This window comes from Symphalangus syndactylus, chromosome 22 (assembly GCF_028878055.3).
Source record: "Symphalangus syndactylus isolate Jambi chromosome 22, NHGRI_mSymSyn1-v2.1_pri, whole genome shotgun sequence".
NCBI lineage: Eukaryota > Metazoa > Chordata > Mammalia > Primates > Hylobatidae > Symphalangus > Symphalangus syndactylus.
In genome coordinates, this window is record NC_072444.2 from 62,063,343 (window position 1) to 62,088,418 (window position 25,076).

The 25,076-nt window shown below is 37.8% G+C and overlaps 1 protein-coding gene across 1 annotated transcript in view; it reads left to right on the forward strand.

Annotated features, from left to right (window-relative positions):
* THSD7B (thrombospondin type 1 domain containing 7B) overlaps positions 1–25,076 on the forward strand; it is a 1,279,053-nt gene that overhangs the window by 866,561 nt on the left and 387,416 nt on the right. Inside the window, exons 17-18 of the mRNA XM_063631314.1 lie at positions 17,541–17,670; positions 20,923–21,026. Of these exons, the coding sequence (XP_063487384.1) occupies positions 17,541–17,670; positions 20,923–21,026 (234 nt within the window). The remainder of the gene's footprint in view (positions 1–17,540; positions 17,671–20,922; positions 21,027–25,076) is intronic.

A 25,076-nucleotide genomic window follows, 5' to 3' on the forward strand; every position in this document is an offset into this window, starting at 1 on the left:
GTAAACATGCAACGTAACATTGCAAGAATGTAGACATTGCAAGAATGTAAAATAACATTATATATGACCAACAAGGTTATACATGGTCTTGAACCTTGAAGAATTCCATCTTTTCCCGAACTGTCCTTCCTTCCACCAGAAATCAGAAACAACTGAGAGTTAATCAATGCAGAGGGAGATCAAAATATCAGCTGCTTCTCAACCCCAGAATTAGACAGGCTTTCCTACCTGGCCACAGCCTATGTTGAATAGCAAAACATTCTCCTTGGGTGAGCACAGCTGAGAAGAAGAAGAATATGTGCATTTTCTGAGGAGATGTATCCCAAAGAAAGAAAAGGAGAGAGGATATCATAACAAGAAACATGTCAGTTTCTTGTTGCCAAAGTCATGATTTACATCTCCACAGGAGATGTAGGTGAGGGAGGTGTAGAGGGTCGAGGCACAAGAACTACTATGGAAGTGGTTCTCCCCTCACCTGGAAGACCTCGTTAAGAGGACTCCACCCTTGCTGTCTGGTGCTGTGTGATTTGGTGAACTCTCACTCTAATACCTTCCACTGCCTCCTTTACTTCCCTTTAGCTATGTCAGCCTCCTTTCTGACCAAGCTTTTTTCCATCTCATTCAGACTTTCACTTGCTGCTCCCTCTTTCTGAGAATCTCTTCTAGCCTTTTGCCTGCGTGCCTTTTTAAAACTTTTCATTTTTTTTAGAAACAGGGTCTGGCTTTGCCACCTGATGGAGTACAATGATGCAGTCGTAGCTCACTGCAGCCTCTAACTCCTGGGCTTAAGCCTCCTGAGTGGCTGGGACTACAGGTGCGTGCCACCATGCCTGATTGATTGTTGTTTTATGTTTTTAGAGGTAGAGTCTCTCTATGTTGCCCAGGATGGTCTCAAACTCCTGGCCTCTAGTGGTGCCTGGGTGCTTTTATTCAACACTTTGTTTTCAGTTCAAATGCCATTGCCACAGAGAGTCTGTCTCTGACTACCCTATTTAAAAATCCCCCTTCTCCCTGTTTTTTTTTTTCTTCTTCATTACTCTATATTATTTTCTCACAGCAATTATCATTATCCCAACTGGAATGGAAGTTCCATGTCTTATTCTCTGCTGAAACATGTTGAATGGTGACTGCCACAAAGTAAGTGCCTAAATATTTGTTGAATGAATAATAATGGATGAGTAAGTAAACCTTTTTCTAGGGCTTACTATATACCAAGTTTTATGCCAACTGCTAGTTACATTAAGATGAATAAAATGACGTTACTTTTATCACGGAGCACTTAAATAGAAATTCTGGCATGAAAACACATGTTTTCTATAACAGGAATGAGTACAGGACATTATGGAGCCAGAGAGAAGTGAGTCCTGTGATTGGGGAGGATGTGACTGAGAAGGTGAGACTTAGTAGATCAGGAGTTACCAGGTAAACATGGGATAGATGTTTATAAGTAGTAAGTAGCAGAGGAGATATGTGTGCAGAAGCTTGGCTGTGTGAGAGTACTTTGTAATTAAATGAATTACAGGTGGCTAATGATGCTTGGTATACACAACCCATATGGGGGAATGATAAGAAATAAGGAGTTATGCAGGTACCCGCTCGTGCAGACATTCTACCGAGTTTGTATCTTATCTGGAATTCTGGTGGAATTTAAATTTTAACCATGAGTGTGATAAAATCACATTTATGTTTTAGAAAAAGAAAATAATATAGAAAATAATGAGGTGAGATGACATTGGAAACCAGTGGAAAAATTAGGGGACCATTCAATTTTCTGGGCAAGAAATGAGGAAAATATTTTCTTGAATAGAAAAGGGGAATTGAAGTTATCTTAGTCTGTTTTCTGTTACTTATAACAAAATACTTGAAACTGGGTAGCTTATAAAGAAACAAAATTTATTTCTTACAATTCTGGAGGCTGGGAAGTTCAAGGTTGAGGGTGCGCATTTGGTGACAGCCTTCTTGCTTGTGGGGAGTCTGCAGAGTCCCAAGGTGGCACAGGGCATCACATGGTGAAGGGTTTATCCTGTGAGCTTAGGTCTTTCTTTGTCATCTTATAAAGCCACCGGTCCCACTCCCATGATCCATAATCCCATTAATCCATAAATAAAATCCAGTCACCTCTTAAAGGAGCCACCTCTCACTTCTGCCACATAGGGGATTCACTTTTGCCATGAGTTTTGGAGGGTGCAAATATTGAAACCACAGCAGTAGGTAAGCATATTAATTATCATAACTCAACATTGTTTAATAGCATTTCTTCATGACCTGGAGTGCACTCAATTTTTCATCCATCCATCCTGTGTAATTCACATAACTGGAGGATTATGCAAACACTCTTCCCTGCTCAACGGATTTAATAGAAACAGTAGTAAGCAATTGGCTGGATTTCAGCAAGGCACAGACCCTTTTTAGCCACCTCTCCTGAGTGTAAGTGTCCAAGGAGTAAAATGGTTCCAAAGATCCAGGGTATCTCACAAAGTCCCCACATTCCCATCGCTTCTTATCAGGATCAGTGACAAAATTTGAGGGTCCTGTGCAAAATGGGAAAATGTGGAGTTCAGTGTTCAAAAAATTATTGAGAATTTCAAGACTATTGTCACAGAGCCCTAAACCACCCCTGGGCCTGCACAGATCACCTGCCCATCCATGATGCTGGTCCCAGTCTTTATTGGCTTTCTTTCCAGGCCAGGATCCTAACTGGCTTTGAGTTTTAATTTCTGGGAAGAGTTGCCATTAACCCAAATTATTTTACTGGATTGCATTTCTTCAGCTGAGAACATCTAAGGATTGGAGGGAATAGGACCAGGGAGAGGTTCATTTTTGTGACAGGCAACAAAGCAGAATGCACACTGTGGACCCAGATTGCTTGAGTTCCAAACCCTCTCAACCACTTAGTGGGACCTTGCATGAGGAACAGAAGCTCTGTGTGTCTCCATTTTCTTACCTGCAAAATGGGAATGACAAGAGTAATTGTTATAGGTTCTTATGAGGACTGAGTGAGTTGATTCATGTAAAGCACTTGGTAAGTGACTCACGTGGTTGAATTGTTTTTCTTATTGTTTTGAAGATTATATTCTCCATATTAAACTTCTGTGGTTACATGTAGTAAAATTATCCCCATTCAGAATGAAGCTTGTCATTTGGGGAAGAGAAATGCTTAATTTTAATGTAGTTGAATATATCCAACTACATTATGGCTTTTATTTTTTATGTTTTAAAATACTTTTTTTATCCTAACGATATAAAGATATTAGCCTATATTTTTCTTCTGAAATTTTTACATCAAAGTCTTTACTAATTTATTTTAATATGGTTCCAGGTAGAAATCCAGTTGTGTGTGTGTGGGGGGGGGGGGTGGGGAGTGGCCCTCTTTTCCTCTCATTCCCTCCTTTCAATGATCCAGCAACACCTGTGCTGTTGCTCTGTCTGGAATTTGACTCTGGGCCTTGGCACATAATGTCAGCTCTGCCTTGATTTGTTCTTCCTCAGATACTACATTAGATGACCCCCTACCTCCTTCAAGTTCTTACTCAAATATTCTCTTCTCATTGAAGATTTTGAAATTTAAAATTGCAAAACCTTCTCCCCTGCCAACACTCCCCCTGCCCCCCACCTGCTACAGGCACACATGGAAAGATACACACAGACACGCATAGCATGCTCTTTTTTTTTTTTCTGCACAGTATTTTTTTTTATTTTGGGTTCCAGGATACATGTGCAGAATATGCAGGTTTCTTACGTAGGTATACATGTGCCACGGTGGTTTGCTGCACCCATCAATCCATCATCTAGGTTTTAAGCCCCGTATGCATTAGGTATTTGTTCTAATGCCCTTCCTCCCTTCCATGTCCCTCTCACCCCCCGACAGGCCCCGAAGCGTGTTGTTCCCTTCCCTGTGTCCATGTCTTCTCTTTGTTCAACTCCCACTTATGAGTGAGAACATGTGGTGTTTGGTCTTCTGTTCCTGTGTTAGTTTGAAGAGTGATGACTTCTGGCTTCATCCATGTCCCTGCAAAGGACATATCTCATTCCTTTTTATGACTGCATAGTATTCCATGGTATATATATGCCACATTTTTTTTATCCCGTCTATCATTGATGGGCATTTGGGTTGGTTCCAAGTCTTTGCTAGTGTAAATAGTGCTGCAATAAACATATATGTGCATGTATCTTTATAGTAGAATAATTTATAATCCTTTGGGTATATACCCAGTAATGGGATTGCTGGGTGAAATGGTATTTCTGGTTCTAGATCCTTAAGGAATCACCACACTGTTTTCCACAGTGGTTGAACTAGTTTATACTCCCACCAAAAGTGTAAAAGCATTCCTATTTCTCCACAGCCTAGCCAGCATCTATTGTTTCTTGACTTTTTAATAATTGCCATTCTGACTGGCATGAGGTGACATCTCATTATGGTTTTGATTTGCATTTCTCTAGTGATCAGTGATGATGAGCTTTTTTAAATATGTTTGTTGCCCACATAAATGTCTTCTATTGACAAGGGTATGTTTATATCCTTTGCCCACTTTTTGATGGGGTTGTTTTTTTCTTGTAAATTTGTTTACATTCCTTGTAGATTCTGGATATTAGACTTTTGTCAGTTGGGTAGATTGCAAAAATTTTCTCCCATTCTGTATGTTGCCTGTTCACTCTGATGCTAGTTTCTTTTGCTGCTTTGCACAGTATTTTTTTGCACAGTATTTAATTACTTTATGAAACACTAAATGTTTAGCTTATTTCTTTTCAAATTGGTTTTCTCTCTCTACTGGAATGAAAAGTCCTTGAGGTCAGGAATAATTTCTTTTGTTTGGTCGTAGCTTCAATTTCTAGAATGGTATCTTCTCCTTAGACTATTTCAGTATTCTTCTTCTAGAACTCAGAGCATGTATAAATAGTTCTCATCTTGGGTTTTCTTTATTTGTGTGTGTGTGTGTGTGTGTGTGTGTGTGTGTGTGTGTGGTGGAGGTTGTAGGTTTTGCCTCCTCTTTCCTGATTTCTCTTATCCAGTAAATCCCAGCTCTCACCAATCAGTGATGGAGAAATTTTCCCGAGGGCCAGTGCTCCAAACAGTCTCCTGACTTTAATGTTTTTTTAGACATGGATTTATAAAACACTTTAAAAACATTTCAAAGAGAATTGCAAGGGAAATGAAAATAAAAGGAGAAGGAACTTATAGGACATGTCAACAAATTATAGCCCAAATAATGGTTGGGTATTTATTAATATTTTAAGCGAATTGGTATAAGTAGGTATAATATATTACTATGATATTATATATTACTATGATATTAAAAACAGTTTTAAAAAGTTATTGTCTTTTAAATATATTCTGAAATATTTGCATGTAAATGATGTGCTTTCTGAATTTTTTTAAAGCAATCTGCGTATGTATGTGGGCATGGGTATAGATGAATCAAGGTAGGTTGTATGCTGATGATTATGGAAGCTGACATATGTGAACTCTGGGTTCATTTGATTTGTTTAAAAATTTCTTAAAAAGGTAAAAATTGGCCAGGCATGGTGGTTCATGCCTGTAATTCTAGCACTTTGGGAGGTCAAGGTGGGAGGATTCCTTGCGCCCCGGAGTTGGAGATGAGCCTGGACAACAAAGGGCAACCTTGTCTCTACAAAAAACAAAGAGGTGCAGTGGCACACTCCTGTAGTCCCAGCTACTCTCGAGGCTGAGGTGGGAGGATTGCTTGAGCCTGGGAAGTTGAAGATGCAGTGAGTTATGATATTGCCACTGCATTCCAGCCTAGGTGACACAGTGAGACCCTGTCTCAATAAATAAATAAATAAACCAACCTTTCAGGAGAGGTTCTCTAGACATGCAGTTTCCTATATTGTTGGAAGCTAATGTCTCCATCTTCTCATTGAGAAGAAAAACGAGTTTTAAATGGTAATTCAGTCATTTTTTTCACTCATTCTTTTATTTGTTCAACAACGATTTACTACTTGTAAATTTACTATTTACTAGGTTTATTTTATTTTTATTTCTTTGTTTCTTGTAGATATGGTGGTTTTGCTATGCTGCCTAGGCTGGTCTCAAACTTGTGGGCTTCAGCAATCCTGCCACCTCAGCCTTGCAAAGTGCTGAGATTACAGGTGTGAGCCACCTCGCTTGGCCCTTACTAGGCTTTAAGCACTATAATAAGATCTAGAGAGGCTCACTGTTCAAAGACAGAGAGTCAAAAAGACAAGGAGATGCAACAGAGTTCTTTGTGGAGGTGTAGGAACATGGGAAGAGGGCTGCTTAGGTGAGGGTGGGGTGGAAAAAACTTCTTGAAAGTGGTGGCCCTAAGTTTCCGTAGTGTAGTGGTTATCACGAAAGTGGTGGCCCTGCTCAGTCTCAAAGGAAGTGCAGGGGTCACCTAGACAAAGAAAGAAGAAATATGCTAAACCTATCCTGCACGCTAATCTGTCTCCCAACTAACATTTTTACATGCTGACTAGATGCCAAACCCTGAATTAACTACTTGATATTTCATTACCTGATTATTCTTCTTCAAAGTCCCCAAATAAAGTCTTCTTATTATTGCCCTTTGAGGTACTGAGAGATAAGTAATTTTTCTAGGTTCACAGACCTTGGGCTCCAGGTTTACTGATTCTAAAAAGTCGCATTATTTTGTCAACGTAAAGCCAAAAGAGAAATTTTGAACGCTAGTGACCATGTTGACACTGCGGAAGTAGTGTAATGTAATGACAGCAATACAAGCATTAACATGTACCTTATGCATAAAAGAGATAATTAAGAGTGTTTGTCTATCTTGTGCTAAAATTTATGGTTAAAAATGAAAAGCCTGGCCGGGCATGGTGACTTACGCCTGTAATCCCAGCACTTTGGGAGGCCGAGGCAGGCGGATCATGAGGTCAGGAGATCGAGACCGTCTTGGCTAACACGGTGGAACCCCGTCTCAACTAAAAATACAAAAATTAGCTGGGCATGGTGACAGGAGCCTGTAGTCCCAGCTACTCAGGAGGCTGATACAGGAGAATGGCGTGAACCCGGGAGGCGGAGCTTGCAGTGAACGGAGATCGCGCCACTGCACTCCAGCCTGGGTGAAAGATCGAAACTCTGTCTCAAAAAAAAAAAAGAAAAAAGAAAAGAAAAGAAAGAAAAGCCTAATTTTAATCAGTTTGTATTCACAGAGTTATTTTCCCTTAGTTATGTTTTACAACCACCTCCAAAACAAAAATTTTAATATCACAACTGATATTTAATGTCTGAGTAATTTCCCTCACCTTACATTTAGGAAAACCAATGTTTCCATATAGACCCATCATGGAAAGGACATTGAGGAAAGTTTGTCAAAAAAAAAAAAAAAAGCCCAGAATGAGTGATGGGCAGAACATGGCAAGCTCCCTAACAGCAAGTGGTCCGGTGATACACTTCACTGTCCTGTGAAAGCTGAGGATGCAAGGACCCAGTGGTGCTATCTGTGCCCTTTCTGAGTTGTGTCTTCACTCTGCTAGCTTCTCTCTCAAGCTATCAGCACAATGGTCGGCCTGAACAGCATTCTTAAGGACATAAAGCATTTATAGAGTAGGGCAACATGAATTGTGTTAAAGCAGTTTTCAGATATATAGTTCAATATTCATGCCTAACAATGATGACAGCATCTTCAGCTCCAATTGCAGCAGTATTTTTTCAGCTTATATCTTAGATGACATTTGTGCCCCTCAAAACCTGTCTGTATCCCATGCAGAATGGTGTTTCAGTGTATTTCAGTCTTAATGCTGATGGAATGCAACACATTAGGGGACCTTGTTGTAGCAAGCAGCTATAGTCACTTCCTCTGCTAAAATGAAAGGGGTCAGGATTTGGGAAAAAATAAAAATAAATAAATCCCTGTTATTTCTTAACACATTGACAAGAAGAAAAGACAAGTGCAACTTATCATTATAGGTATTGTTATTAACCTTCCTTGTTTATATTGCACAATTCCATTTATACCCATTATGATAGACTTAGCTAGAGGTCAGGTCGCATTTTTTAAATGGGTTGAGAGCAGTAATGATTTAGCTAGTGTTCATTTGTTTTCTATTGCTTGGTTAAGCACGCCCTGTGGTCTTTTTCCTGTTTTACATATTGGACGCATAAGAAACTCTGCTTTAATTGTGCTAAATCTGTGGTTCTCCTCCCTGGGGATTTTTTTAAAACATGCTAATACTTGAGCTCCACCCATCAGGGATTGTCATTTAATTGGCTTGAGTTTCTGAAAGTAGGGTGGGGCACTAGGAATTTGAGAAAGCATCCCTGAGATTCTGATACGCAGCTGGAATTAGACACAATTAGATCAGCTATGGATGACTTCAGTTGTGATATGTAGAGACTGAGGAAAGGCAGACTCAAAGTGGGTCACTATTTGGTAAGATTAGTTCTCTCTAAATCAGAGATGTTTTAAGAACAGCAGTGGTTGGGGATAGAAAGCTGAGGATATTGGAAGGAGTCCCTGGAAATTTAGAACTGTGGCCTCGGCTTCTGAGTGTGTTGTGTCTACTGCAGGAAGTTTGTATTTGCCTTGATTCTTAGCCTGGATAGTGTATGCAGATAGAAACATGAACTGCTCTTAAGTCTATACAAAGGGCTTTCATATAAAAAATTTCAAGTTCACTATATATATATATATATATATATAATATATATTACACATACACATATATATAGCATATATATAATATATATTACACATACACATATATATGGCATTTGAAAAAACTTTAAATCCCAGTTAATTAAGCATTCCTAACAGCTGTCCTGTGAATTGTCTTAGCAGTATTACTCACATAGGACAAGTAAGAAAATTGAAGTTCTGAAAGGTTAAGTGCCTTGCCCAAGGTCATATAGCAATTCAGTAATGAGCTGGGATTAGAAATCAGAGCCCTGAAAGTCTTGTCTGTTGCCAGATCCATTGAATTTGGCTTCTGTTGCAAAATGAATGATGATTATACAAATTTAAAAATATAGAGTACATTTTTTCAGGCAGTATTTCAAAAGCAGTATATGGATATCCTGAAGCTCATTTTTAACATTCCTGGAAAGTTTAGCAGAAAAGCTTTGCAATTTTGCCTAATTTCATTTGTATATAGATAGAATCTTTAGCTCAGTGTTCATTTTGAAGTACTGCAAGGTTTAGCCTGGGAGAGAATTTTAGGGGAAGATGCTGCTGTTGATGTATCTGCTCTATATATGGAACACCAAGGTGAATAGGAAGGAAGTATATAAAACCTTCCTACTCATAGTTCTACTAGGGCATTGCATTTTTTTAAGCACTTAAGCCTCCATTTCTCCTTGAACAAAGAGAGAACATACTGGATTGATGGATTTGGATAATAAATACAAAGTTCATATTATCATTTCTGAACTCTTATAAAACTAAAGAGATCTTTTACGTTATTATCCATCTGTCAAGTTTCACTTCTGCTGCACTGGGTAGATTTAATAATGCATGTATGTACATTTCAGCACAACACCAGCACCTAGGTGAGTTGCCTACATGTAGCAGGTACCTCACAAATATTTATTAATGATGACAACACTGTATGCGGTAAATGCTTCACTCTGATAACTCAGTCACAGATTTAAAGGTGAATAAACTTAGGCTGCCTAATATTGTACTGCCATCTTTGCTGTCTATAGTATTGACTTAGAAACAGCCTTTTTTTTTTTCTTTTTTTGAGACACAGTCTCGCTCTCTCGCCCAGGCTGGAGTGCAGTGGTGCAGTTTCAGCTCACTGCAAGCTCTGCCTCCCAGGTTCATGCCATTCTCCTGCCTCAGCCTCCTGAGTAGCTGGGACTACAGGCGCCCACCACCATGCCTGACTAATTTTTTGTATTTTTAGTAGAGACGGGGTTTCACTGTGTTAGCCAGGATGGTCTCGATCTCCTGACCTCGTGATCCGCCCACCTCAGCCTCCCAAAGTGTTGGAATTACAGGCGTGAGCCACCGCGCCCAGCCAGAAACAGCCTTCTTAATGACAATTTGGAATTTTTTCCAAGTCCAAGTTGTTTTCCCCTCATATTAATGTTCCTTTTGGAATAAATGCTAAGTCCCTTCAGTTTTATAGCATCCATTTGTGATGTTTCTGTTATAATAACACATATAGAGTAGCTATGGTTATTTTGAGGTAAGCCCTGCACTCTCTTTTCCCATTAATTTTTAATTCAATATTTCACAAACAAGTTTGTTGAGGGACGCAAAACAACCTTCTTTGAATATTTGAATGGTGCAAGCAGAATTCTGTGGCAAGAAATAAAAAGGTCCAGTGATCCTGTTGAGTAGATAATTTTAAGAATAGCAGTGCAGTCAGTCTACCTTTTCCACACATTTGAAATGCAATCCAATGCTGGAATAAGAAATAAAATGTACATGTTTCTTATTATACATGCACATGGGGGTGATAGTCTTTGAATGATCATATAATGTTTCATACAAACCAAGACATTTATGAGAGTGAATGGAGGAGTTATTTAAGCTAAGATAATAGGTATTGGCTAGAATTGCCCTGAGAAAACAGGGTGTTTGACCATCCTATCCATTCCTCTCTAATAATATGAGAACATGGTTGTAGGTACTATTGCCTTGCAATTGTAGTTTAATTTACCAGGAACATGGAATGGTTTTAAGCCATTCATTGTCTGCTCCTAGATGTACAAAACAGGAATGAGACTCAGCTCTGAATGGAAAGCTGGTTTGTCATCTTTTTTTCTTTCTCTAAATTACAGAAAATTTAACTATTGAAACTTTTCTTCTATTTTTTAAAATCTTTCTTTTCTTTCATGAACTCACATGCTAGAGAAAATTCCTTGCACCTGGCAATGTGTTCACGCTTTACATGCAGTATCTCATGTAATCCTCCTAGCAGTTATAAGAACTAGAAACTTTTAGTTGGCCTGTTTTACAACTTAGAAAGTTGAGGCTTAGCAAGGTCAAAGAAATAACCTAAAGTCTAACAGGTGTTAGGGTTGCAACTCAACCCTAGGAAGTATTTAATGTGTGACTGTTAATGTGATATTAATCTTAAAAAGCATTGGCGTCATCCTTTTGTTTCAATCTTTGTGAGAGAAGAATCACCAGGATGGGTTCAGTTTTGTTTTTGAGTGGTGAATTTATATATAAGTGAAGAGGAGGAAAGAGAACTTCAGGGTGAGAACCAGGAGTTATAAGGTGGTAAGCCTGGAACAATACTGGTGCTGTGAAGCATAATAGACCACTGATGTTTAATGGGTAATAGGAATATTTGAGAAACGAGGGAAACCCCTAAAGGTTAATTTTAAAAATCTATTAGAATTCTGCAGGTTGCTGCTGGAATAACTGCCATGCATTGCTGGTACATAACTATCCTGCATCTACTCTGCACCTATCCTTGCCTCTAGCAGTGCCCCCAATTTCCCGGCCACGCGTTCGTCTCCAACCCTGCCTCTCCTATTGGCCAGTACCTTTGTTCACTTCTGTTCTACCACCCACTTGCTGTCCCCCTACTCTTACATTTTAGATTAGTTGCAAACTTAGTAAGTCAGTTCTTTATTTTAACTCATTAATCGAATAACTCTGACATCAGGGCTCAGCATTCATGACACTAATTCAGTGTGATGTTCCCCAGTTTACCTAGCTGCAAATCACCCAAAGTGTCTCTTTACATACCCATTTCTTCTCTCTTTGTTATCATCTTTCTGGAAATGACTAGTGTAGACCTTCACAAAGAATCTATAAACATCTCTCCATGTTTGTAGCCCATTCATGTGCTTTCTATGGTAAATATGCTTCTTAATCTTTAAGTCACCATCTTCTCTAAATGTTATTTCTTTTGACTATAATTAATAACAAGTATAATTATACCTGATGACTTAGTGATGATAAAATATGCATACATCAAAACTGAATTTAAACTAGTTATTTATTAGTCATAATCATGCTTGAGCAATTGTTCATGTTGGCAAACAGGCACTTTAATTTATTGTTATTCTTCTTCATAGGCCTAATGAGGTTGGAAACATCACTCACAAAAGCTTACAAATATGGCACTTTTTTAACACTGAAATCTTCTGTAAGCGAGTGCTATTGAAAAATTGCTTAGAAGGGAAGAAGTATTCCTTTAGAATAACAGAAGGACAGTGATGTAGACTATCTCTCCCCTCAACCCCCCACCCCCGAATGCTCCCTTCTTTCCCTTCATCATACTATAAAGTCTCTTTTAATGGAAATATCATGGGCCTAAATGTCTGCCTAGTACAGTTTTAACTCTATCTACGTGATTTTTGGGAAATTACCTCTTCCACCCTCCATTTTCTTTTTTGAGACGGAGTCTCGCACTGTCGCCCAGGCTGGAGTGCAGTGGCGCAATCTCGGCTCACTGCAAGCTCCGCCTCCCGGGTTCACGCCATTCTCCTGCCCCAGCCTCTCCGAGTAGCTGGGACTACAGGCGCCCGCCACCACGCCCAGCTAATTTTTTGTATTTTTAGTAGAGACGGGGTTTCACCGTGGTCTCGATCTCCTGACCTCATGATCTGCCCGCCTCGGCCTCCCAAAGTGCTGGGATTACAAGCGTGAGCCACCGCGCCTGGCCCCATTTTCTTATCTGTAAAATGGGAATAATAATACCAGTCTGGTAAGAAGTTATAATAATAAAATAAGGGAGCATATGCATATGTAAAATGCCCAGAGATGGATCTGACATAGATTAAGATGGTAATTCCTAGAAACATTTAATATGTTTTACACACATAGGTGATCTAAATGTAGTCCAGTGGCAAAGCCACTATCCTCCCCTCTCTATAGCTACTTCCCAAAATCACTTTTTCTTGAGTATTCAATGGAAAAGGAGGTGTTGTTTGACATCACTGTCTGAGAGCTACTACTTGGCCTTTGCCCGTCTTCTCTTACCTGGCTTCAAACCATGACACTGGGGGCTGCCTCAGACTCTACTTCTTTTGTTGCTAGTTACCTCTTGGAATTCTGGAATTATTGTTCTCTCTTGACACAGCCCTCATGCTGGCTTATTATATCATGAGGTGAAATTTTTACAGGAGAGGGATATTGATCCAGACCCTAAGAGAGGATTCTTTATTTTTTTATATATATACTTGAAGATCTAGGGTACATGTGCACAATGTGCAGATTTGTTACATAAGTATACATGTGCCATGGTGGTTTGCTGCACCCATCAACTCGTATAGGTGTATCTCCTAATGCTATCCCTCCCCCAGGCCCCCACCCCCCAACAGGCCCCAGTGTGTGATGTTCCCCGCCCTGTATCCAAGTGTTCTTATTGTTCGATTCCCACCTATGAGTGAGAACATACGGTGTTTGGTTTTCTGTCCTTGTGATAGTTTGCTGAGAATGATGGTTTCCAGCTTCATCCATGTCCCTGCAAAAGACATGAATTGATCCTTTCTTTATGGCTCCATAGTATTCCATGGTGTATATGTGCCACATTTTCTTAACGCAGTCTATCGTTGAAATCTCATGCAAGAAAGAATTCAGGACAAGTCCATAGAGCAAAGTGAAAGCAAGTTTATTAAGAAAGTAAAGGAATAAAAGAATGGCTACTCCATAGACAGAGCAGCCCTGAGAGCTGATGGTTGCCCATTTTTATGGTTATTTCTTGATGATATGCTCAACAAGGTGGGAATTATTCATGCCTCCTTTTTTTAGACCAGTAGGCTGGCTTCCTGATGTTGCCATGGCGTCTGTAAACTGTCATGGAGCTGGTGGGAATGTAGCAGTGAGGATGACTACAGGTCACTCTTGTGGCCATCATGGTTTTGGTGGGATTTAGCTGGCTTCTTTACTGCAGCCCGTTTTATCAGCAAGGTCTTTATGACCTGTATCTTATGCTGACCTCCTATCTCATCCTGTGACTTAGAATGCCTTAACCATCTGAGAATGCAGCCCTGTAGGTCTCAGCCTTATTTTACCCAGCCCCTATTCAAGATGGAGTTGCTCTGGTTCAAACGCCTCTGACAAAATAAGAAGATCATTGACTGCTCTGTCTCAAGTGTACACTGCCTGCCCTTGAGCTTCCCACAGCACTACTTAAGTCTGTTGTGTGTAAAGGATTCTGCTATAGGTTTGGCCATAATTTGAGGCATTTACATCATAAGGACAGGAAAATTCTTTAAAATTGAATGCCAAATATGTCCATTGCAAAGTGCAAGGAAATATACATGCACACACATACATACACAAACACACACAGAGAGAGACACTCTTAACAGATAGTTCACACATCTCTGGTGTTGTTTCCCTAGCTTAAGATCCTCCCTTAACTCTGTCTCTTCAAAGACATGTACATTTTTCTTCATTTATGCAGTGTGGATCAGTTTCTCCTCTGGAAAATCTTACTTTGATACTAAATGTTGATTTTCACTAGAGGATCCATCCTTTTCAGCCTCCATCTGAATATCTGTAGGGCATGAAAATCAATGCAACTATTTTTCTCAAACTTTAGATTATTTTACCTGGAGTCACACCATAAAGGCAGACTACCTCTGTATGCGAGTGTGTAGCGTGTGTGTATGGTGTGTGCGTGTGTGTACATGTGCATGTTTAGTGTAAAGGGAGAAGTATTGATCCATGCTGTGTATGTAGTCTCGCTTCTGGTTTCTCCCTCCATGTGAGATGAAGGCATCCCTTTCATTTTTTTGTATTGTTTTCAATCTTTATTTATAGACTCCTAAGATAATATTTGGACAAAACACACAAACACACAAACACACAAACCCACACTCAAGAAAACATTCTGAGGCTAAATAGTACAGTATAGGCTAAACAGAGATAATACAGTATAATTGACATTAATTGGGAGTAGGGGAAGATACTTTTTCCTAACGGCATAATTATTTACAGAAGATTGTTCCCACCCAAATAAAGATAGCTTTTTGTATTATTATGATGCAGAGCTGTCTTGGTAACCCTCTTTTTCTTTTTAAGGGTCTATTTCTAAACTCCTCACAGAACCTTAACTACATTTAAAAAGGGGCCAATTACAGCATTTACTCTTTCAAATAGCAGCATCTGTCCTTTGACTTTATTGGCATGTTCTGCTAGGAAAGAGGTAGCCCACTCAAATGGGGCAACTGAGGAAGATTTAATGAAGGGACTATTTACAAAGGAATGAGAAGTGTTAGGGTAGACTGACAGGGTATGATGCTTTAGGACCTGGGCTAGTGAAAGTTAGGAGCCATAAAGTTGGTGAGGCAGAAACATTTAGTGGAATAAAACAAAAGTATTTAATAGCTATAGGCAAATTCCACTCCATAGGAACTGTGGCTTTTGTTAGAGGTAGGGAGAAAATGTGAGGCAATACAGAGGATGGAATCTGGTGGAATAAATATCCTGATGTCTCTATCCCTCCTCTTGCCCTTTTTTTCTTTTGTTTTGTATGTCCCATTCCCCCATTGGCAAAGCCCAAACAGAAGCCAATAAGCCAGGGGGCTACCAATGCAGCCCATCTCTGGGTATAAAGCAGGTTGAAGAAGAACAAAGAGGGAATCTAGGGGGAACAGATGGGAAAGATCCTGTACGTCTCCTTAACTTCCAGTTCAAGGTCATAAGATGTGCAAAGGTGCTGGTCTGTCCTCCTTATGAGGATCTCATTAAAAATAATAGGAAAGAAATTTTAAAAGCCCTAATTCCTTCTCAAAAACAAAAGGAGAGGGCCATTAGTGGAGGAGAGATCTTTATGGATGACAACATTAATGGGTAAGACCAAAAAGTAGTGAAACTGATGATACGACAGTGGGAGTCATGACCTAATGTAGCAGGAAGGTGGGTGGTGGCAGGGAGAAAGCTCCTCTACCCAAGAGGACTATGCAGAGCTATGGTGACTGGTCTGATGGAGGACAGGAGTGAGGGGTAGGGCTTAAAAAAATATGGGTTATTAAATAACCAGTAGAGGCATAAAAATAGCAACATCATTATCGAAGATTGAAAGATGGTACAAAGTAAATTGTCAATTACTGCAGAAAGTCAATATGTAATGTCTGAAGTTCATAAATCAAGAAGTAATGACATAAGCATAGTATTTACAGATTTGGAGGTAACCATAGAAAAATTAAATACAGAAGCAGTTGAAAGTGTTCCCTCTGAAAAGGAAGACAGAGAATAAGGAAGCTTTCATAGTGGGTGAGTTGCTTCTCACTGTGAGTCTTCTAGTACTAATGATTTTTTTAAAAAAAATGCATATATAATTTTAATAAATTCTTCTTATTTCATTGTGCTGGCTTTCTATAAGTTAACTTCTTGGTATGGGTAGGTCCATTATTTGTACCAAACCTACCAACTGATTCCATCTTCTCTTACACTGTCTTTTCTCTCCATTGTTTATAACCCTCACTGATATAACAGAATCCTCCCTCTCTGCCGCCTTCTCCACGTGCTCACACTCAGAGCCATACCCACATACCTTTCTTCTGAGCGTAGTTAGTTACGTGTCTGTCTTTGTAAATAAATACCTTGCACTCTTACATCTCAGTGCCTTTCTTCAAAGTGTTTCCTTGGCCTGAATGGCTTCATTCATTCATAGATATATGATTTTTTTCTATTTAGCCATCAAGGCCCTCAAAACAGATAAAAATTTGTCTCCTTCATGAGCCCTCTTTGGTTGGCAAAGTCAAAAATGATTTCTGTTTCTTCTATACCTACCTAACACTGTGTCACTCTCTGACATTGCTCACACTGCAGTGTCTTCTAACTAGTCATGTATATGTCTGCCCCTTTTCTTCTTGCTTAATTGTAAGTTCTGTAGGTCAGAGATTTGTCTGCATTTACAGTGCAAATAGTCTATCTTCCACATAGTCATTGAAATAGTTGCTAAGCACTTTAATGATAAGTGATTTTTGTTGTTGATGTTGATTCACAAGGCATCTAAAGATTGTGAAATGAGTGCCTCAACACATTAAAGTGAACATCAGTTGTTTTTCTATTGATGTTCCTATTAATACTTCTATTTCTCGGCAAAACCCTGAAGTAAACAAGATTTTGTTCTTTCCCAATTTTAGTGCCTCTTTCCTAAATTCCAATTATATATATATGGTTATAAGGTTATGATGTTATGAGGAATAAGAAATCTAATAAACTAATATCCATAAATGAATAGGTGACTAATATATTAATTATTATAGGTGTGTTTTGTTTGCATTATAAAAAGTAGCCTGGAAGGAGAAATCCCTTACTCAAGGGACTGAGTTGCTAATAATAAAACACCAGAGATTTCAGCTGTTGTTTGGAGAACAAAGAAGGTTTCTGGGGCCCCTCTGCATAAAACTTTTATGCCATTGGTAAGGTAGATTCTAATTAAACATATTAAGACAGTGGGAAATAATTATATTTGAAATCATCATTATTAAGTATTGTGTGTTTATTTCATAAAAGTAAGATGGAGTGTTAACTCCTGGTCTTTGCTTGTTATTTTCATTCCCAGGTTGACTTTCCACATGTGCTTACTTTATCTCTCTTTTTTTCAATTGCTACCTGAATTTTGATCTGCATCAACATAAAAGGGCACTATGTAATTTTCTTTTTCCTTTACTTCAGGAAATGCTACAATAAAACAGTCTCGATACAGAATCATCATCCAAGAAGCAGCCAATGGAGGCCAGGAATGCCCAGATACCTTGTATGAGGAGAGAGAGTGTGAAGATATCTCCTTGTGTCCTGTATATCGGTAAATAGTTACCTTTTAAAATTATCATTAGACCTGCCATAAATCATAACCTATTTTCTTTCATATAATATATGGTCATTTGGTGAAAAATAAGAAGTAAGAGGAGATCTGGGATTTACATAGCTTCAAATACTTTAATATTCTTACCCTCTTATCTGGAACATATTTGGGAGGAGTAGAGATATGAAAGTCTAATTAACAGGGGGAAAAGGAAGCATGTTTTACTGTAAGTGAGCTGCTTGACTTATGCCACCAAGGCAATCCATTTTCAGGATCATGTTCGAAAGAGATTCAGGATGAGGTTGTTGCGGCTGTCATCTAGGGGCTGGGAAAAGGAATACACACTACACACCACACACACACACACACACACACACAGAAAGAGAGAGAGAGAGAGGAGGTAACTTACCTTCATTCTATTGTTCTCATCCTAACATCTTTAATCAAGAATTAGGAACAAATTTGTACTCCCTTGTTGATTTTAATTAAAAATGTTTTTGGTTCTCAATTTTTGTGATACACAATTTCAGAAACCATCCAATTAGAAAAAAACATTTAACTTGGGGATAAAATTTTTTATTACAAAAAGAAAATGAATAGCCTTTAAACTACATATGTTTCCTGTATATTCCCTCTTGGCAAATTGGTGATTACTATTTATAAAAATAATACCTGTGGTTTCTTTGCTTACTCACAGCTTCCACCCTTTTAACACCTGACAGTTTTAAATCTGATTGAAATGCTACTTTAAAGCGTATTTGGATTAAATTCAATCTCTATGGAGTTTTACTGATTTGTGAAAATAATCCATGGTCTTAAAAATAATATAGGTTTTATCAGCACACTTAAAAACACCTTTAGCAAAAGTATCCCGTGTTTCTGCTAATTATTTGAGAAACTAAACTTAAAGCTATGAAATTCAAGGGCTAATTTATTTGGGAAAGTAGAAGTCATTTCCTTTTTTAAAAGAAGAAAGATATCGTTGAAGAAGTCTAAATTACTATTGATTTTATCATCCTTTACTTTCATTGTTTTTATCCGATGACCAATTTTGGGAGGATGTAAATAAACACTGGGAACATGCCCAGACTACCATTTTTTTCTCATTAACCACAGGGCCATTGTGGAAACATTGTCAATATTCATCCTTTTGTACAATGTCTAAATATTGAAACTTCTGAGCCCAGCAAAAGAGCTCTCAAGGAAAGTATCCAAATGAAAAAAATTAGCCAAATCAAATATTATTAGACATTTTTATGAACCCAGGGTTGTTATAATCAGATAAAATAAAAAAACTATTAGTGGGATCTTCCATTTCTTTGTCCACTCATTTTACTCTCCTATTGCACTTCAATTTAGCTACTTGTGTTTGAGCTAGTTTCTATCAATGACCTCCTGCCACGTTCCCCAAAAATCAGTTCTACTGTGTATGAATTGGATCATTGCGCCGTTTTTCCTGATGCATAGTTCAAAATGTATCCAAGTTATCAGCATGAATCTCTGCTCCTTAGTGAAACATCCTTGAATTTTGAGCAATATAGTTCCAATTTAGATTTTGCTTTCTCCTTTATTGGTATGTTAGGGAGGAAGTTGTCTTAGGAAGCGAGTTAACATAGGATTTTATCATTATCTTCTGATTCTTCTTTCTGACTCCATTAAGGTGATATATTCACACGTTTACCAAATTAAAACAGGATCAAAATGCCTATTTAATTTGTCATGTGAATTTGAACTTCTATCAACACATTAAGTAGATAAGACAGCATGGGCACCTTTATCCCTATGTAGAATTGGCAATAAGACGTTGCCAAGAGGCTGTGGCTGAGCATCCAGAGACAGGACTGGCAACTGGCCTGTCCTGACTTATGCAGCCTGGGACAAATCATTTAACTTCTCTGAGCCTGGTTTTTGAAAGTTTAATAAAGGAATTCCAAAAATTTCTTTCCTCCGTTTCAGTCTATTCACCAAGGTAAAGGAGATTAAACTCCTTGGTCTCATTTTGGTCAAGAAAGCCTATATAAACTCAATTTAAGGAAATTGAGTGAATCAATGACATTTTAGTTCAAAAGTTGGACTAAAATCCCTTACCTTTTGACTTCTGTATGTTGGAATCATGCAGAATGTATATCTATGCATGTATAAAGTAAATTTATAACAATCTAAAATTAATAGATGATTTCTTTAAATGTAACAGGTTTCCTGTTTAGCTGCTTCCTGATTTTTTTCCCCAACTCTTCAGCTATTCCCATTATGAAGGCCACTTGAATGAAGTCAGTGATATTTTGCTTCATGTTTCTCTCTGCTTTTTTGAAGTAGTTCTCTTATCAGAGGTACTGGCTCATATGAAAAGGGTTAAAATGTACTAAGTGAAAGAGCAGAATCTGCAGTTATATTTAGGGTTTGGGTTTTCTGGAATATTCTGAAGAGACAGATTTAAGGACACAAGTCATCATCTGCCCTGTGAGTCATAAAAATAGAGATTTGTTGACCTGAGAAAGAAAAGCCAGTAGAAAGTGAAAAGATTTCCTTCAAGACTGTATCCTCTGAGGACTAGAAATCATGGTATTTTATCAACAGCAGGTCCATTCCTCCTTCCTAAGATTAGCTATCAGATAAGATAAGTCCATGGTGCCCATTCTTTTACTCTATAACCTATTGAGATGTTTGATTTACTTCAAAAGTCCTTGGAAACACCTTATAAAAATTTGAAGCAGAGGATTAAGTGTGAAGGTTTGTACCTCAAGCTTATAAAAATTTTGAAGCAGAAGATTAATGTGAAGTTTGTACCTCAAGCTTACAGATGTTCAAACCTTGATTCTCTAACGCACCAATGGGACACAGGGATTTTCTCTCTCTTTTTTTCTTTTATTTTATTTTTTTTTTTTTTTGGAAACAATTTTAAGTGCATTAAGAACTAGACCCTCCAGACTTATCTGTGCCTCTAATGTTTATTATTGCCACTTTTCTGTATTAACCAAAGTTTATGTGCAAAATATCCAAATTCACTTTTTTTCTCATTAGCCACAGGGTCAATTCAAAAACATTGAATTACTGCCTAAATCATGAATCTGGGGTAGAGTGGACTATTGTCATTCTAGTGCTTGCCAAGGCTTGGTTTTATGACATTGATTTCACATCCATTTTTACTCAATTACTGTCTTTACGTTTTTTTAAACTTCAAACATATCTAAGTATTTCTTCTTCATGTTGATCACAGTAAAGTTTCTAGTCCATTGTTTTTGGTAATCACAGGTGGAAGTCGCAGAAATGGAGCCCTTGCATCTTGGTGCCAGAGTCTGTCCGGCAGGGAATAATGGGCAGCAGTGAAGCCTGTGGAAAGGGGTTACAAACAAGAGGTATGGTGATTTTTACATAGTTTTTTTATTAATACATAAGTTACCATTATGTGACTCATATGTGTTGCTTACTTTTATATTTGAATGAATTGTGATATTATTGGCTTGAATTATTCATATTTATTGATGTTAAATATAATCAGGATTTGGCATAGTTAGCATTTTATATTCGATTATCTTCAAGTATAACCAGTTAGTGTACCTAAGGACTAAAGCAATATTAGCAAATATCTGTTCTCGGTCATAGTATAGCCCAATGCTCATGTTCCAAATGCACATTAGATATTACCTAATATCTGTGAATGAAGGTTTTGTCAAGATTAGATTCAATTGTCTGTATACCTCAGATTTTTTGGTGCTAATTAAATATTTGTTGATGAATGAAAGAATAACTGAATGAATTGACTAATCTTAATGATCATAGGATATGGCTTAAATATAATTGTCATATACATACTCATATATCTTACATGTCAAATACATACCAAGGAAGTATTAAAATTTCTGGAAGACATATGAATAAGCTTCTGGACCTGAGTAGAACTGCTTTTTATCATCAATGTCTAGAAGGTGTGGGAAATCTCTGAAAACTACTCAGAGAATCATCAGACTGCTCACTTTTCTATTTCATTCATAATCCAGGTGCTAGTTGTAGGAAGCTTGATATGAAGTGCATTATTCTCAAAACCTGACCACTTTCTCACTAAAGGGATATATGTGGCAAAATTAAACCTTGTGGAATCAATTAAATTATACTGGTTTCATAATTAATGTTCTTTTAGAAGGCATATTTAGAATTAAGTTTCTCTTTTTGTTACATAGGTCATACTTTGGAAATAATATCCCTGTCAAAAAATTTATAGATGAAATTTATTGGTCAGGTAGTTTGATTTCAGATTGCTATGGGGATCTACAGTGGCTTTGTGTAAATTATAAGAATGAACCACTTTCTTAAGACATTTTACTTTTATATATCACTAAATTATTGTAATAATATGATATTGTTATTTTAAGATTTTTGCCTACTTTCTGCTGAAAAATTCTTACAGAATATCCAAATCACCAACATCTACTCCATGAATGGAGCCCTGTTAAAAAATGGCACCTTTATGTAGTGTACAGTTTAAGTAGGACCTTGAATTTGTTACTCTGATATTATAATACTAAACAAAACCATTTAGTACATTCTGCAAGGATATTGTATGTAAATGATGTAGAATTATCACATAAAAGCAAGATATTTCATATTTTCTAGAATATGAAATCTCTTTGGATTTCAATATAAATGAATATTTCTGGCTGGATGCCTGATAGTCCTTTAGATTAGGCAATGAACTTTCTCTAAATTTGACACCAACATTAGAACATTCCTCGTGTTTAGTTGATGGGCAAGTTGCACTTTTAGCATAGTAGGATGGGTCTTCAATTTTAGGATTATGGAAGAAAGACATTGCTACCTCTGTCTTTTCTTTAAATTAAGAACCATAAAGGAAAATACAGAACAATAAGACTAAATACATCTCCAATGAGATCAATCTCCTTTATAAAATCACTCCAAAGAACAAGGAATACAGTAAACTTACTTTCAGGTAAATTAGGAGCCATCGGTAAACTAGATCATAATATATAAATTTGGAAAGTAAATGGAGATATGGCAAAGTATTTTGTAGAACAGGATTACACCTAAGTGTTGGCAAGAGTGAAGGTTTGGGAGCTGGAGGGAAATAAAATGATATATCCTGGACAACTCCAGGAAGAAACCACATCCTGCAGAAGGAAGCGTGCAAGGGTGTATGTGTATGTGTATTGGGAGTTGAGGATAAAAGCTGGAGCTCTGAAAGTCTGAATAAAGAGCAGGAAAGTTCCTCCTTGTTCAAGTTCCTCACCTTTCACTCTACAGAGTCAGATTTCTACCATTTCTTTTTCTTGTGGGAGCATGGAGATGTATTCTCTGGGAAACAGAGAGGTTTTAGACTCTGGACAATAAGCAGAGGTAGGTGGAGATGCGGGGCAAGACTGAAATCAGGTTGATAAAAGGAATGTCTGAATAAGGAATTATGAGACTCTGATTTCCTCTGAACATTAAACTGCTAAGAGTTGAAGATAGAGAAATGAGAATATAAAGGGGAGAAAAGTATCAAAGAAATAATACTAGAAAAATACTCATTAAGGAGCCAAAATGATTAAATAAGGCCCATATCAAGGCTTGTCATTGTGATATTTCAGACCACATGGGGTAAAGTCATGACCCTAAAGCCTTCCAGAGTAAACAGCATGATCTCTCACCCAGAGTTCTTGAATAAGATTGTAGGACTTTTCAACATCAGCATTGGAAAGTGGAAGGAAATAGAACAATAGCTTCTAAATGTGGAATGAGAATATTTTCAACCAAGAAGTCCATATTAAATTATCATTCAATTATTAGGATAACATGAAAATGTTCATAGAAAACAAAATCTCCAAAAGCTTACCTTCATAGCATCCTGTGTCCAGACATAAATAGAGTATATGCCTCATCAAAGATGAATAAATCAGGATGCACACTGGGTATCCTCTCCAGAAGAGAGGACATTGGCATTCCTAGGAAGAAAGAGAGGGGAAATTCATGGACCACTGCTGTTCACAGGCCTCGAGCTGTTCACTAGGCTCATGTGGTGAGAGCAGGAGACCTGTAAAGTGTCAGGAGGGACGTCTTAACATAAACAATAGAAAGAATAGAGGATTTGTCAGGTTTGACCTGGACAACTGCACTGAGAAGCATTTCATAGGTATAAAAGCCCTTATCCAGATTCATAGAAACGTTTGCAAACAAAAGTGAAAGAATTTCAGGAAATACAAAATGTTGTAGATAGGAGGTATGGTTACAATATACTTTTTCAGCTTACCTATAAAGAATATATTGTCATAAAAGCAAAAACATTAAATTGTGGAATTAAGCAAAAAATGTGATTCAACAATGTTGAGAGTTTAGTGAAGGGACCTGGGAGGTGTTGTCCTCAAAAAGACAACAGTAGAAAACACCTATCATTAAGGAATTGGCTAATGGAGCTATATGAATATATTTTTAGAAACAAGAAGTACCCATTAGAAGAAATTGTAGGACAGTAAAAAATAATTGACTCAAAGTGAGGAGTCAGATAATTATTTGTTTTATCATTATTCAAGTTTCAATGCTATGAATATGTACTACTTTGGTGAAAATATATTTTTTTAACATAATCTGGCCAGGTATGATAGCTCACACCTGTAATCTCAGCACTGTGGAAGGCTGACGTGAGAGGATTCCTTGAGCTCAAGAGTTCGAGACCAGCCTGGACAATATAACAAGACCCTGTCTCTACAAAAATAGAAATTTTTAAAAAAGAGCCAGACATGGTAATGCATGCCTGTCATCCCAGCTACTCAGAAGGCTGAGGTGGGAGGATCGTTTGAACCTGGGAGGCTGAGGCTACAGTGAGCTGTGATCATGCCACTGCATTGCAGCATCAGTGACAGAATAAGACCCTGGCTCAAACAATAATAATAATGAAATAAAGTGATCTATTCAGTGTTCTAAGGGATTCTTTAAGTAAATGCATTGCAAAATGCTGAAAAAGCTAGGTCCAGGAAGGAAATTTAGATTGGGGAAGGGAGGAGGAGGGACCTGCCTGTTTTATACTGTATGAAGAAGCTTCTGCTGTCAGCATTTTTTGCTGGTTTAAACAGATAGGGTCTTGTTTCTTCATGCATATTCATAGGATGGATTGTGGTTCCCAAAAATACATGTCCACATGCTAATCATCATGACCTGCACATATGACTTTATTTGCAAAAAGGATCTTTGTAGGTGTAATTAATTTAAGGATTTAAAGCCTTTATTAATTTGGAAAAGTTTATTTTGTCTTTGAGGATTCTTTGTATCCCAGAAGGAGTTTGAACTCAGACCATAAAGTCATGGGAAAGCCGGCTTGAGGTTACACACTCTCATGAAGGATTCTCCTCTCTTGCTATCGAATGCTATGTTTTAGAATTGCAAATTGTCTTGCCAAAACCTTGTGCTTACAGGTTTAT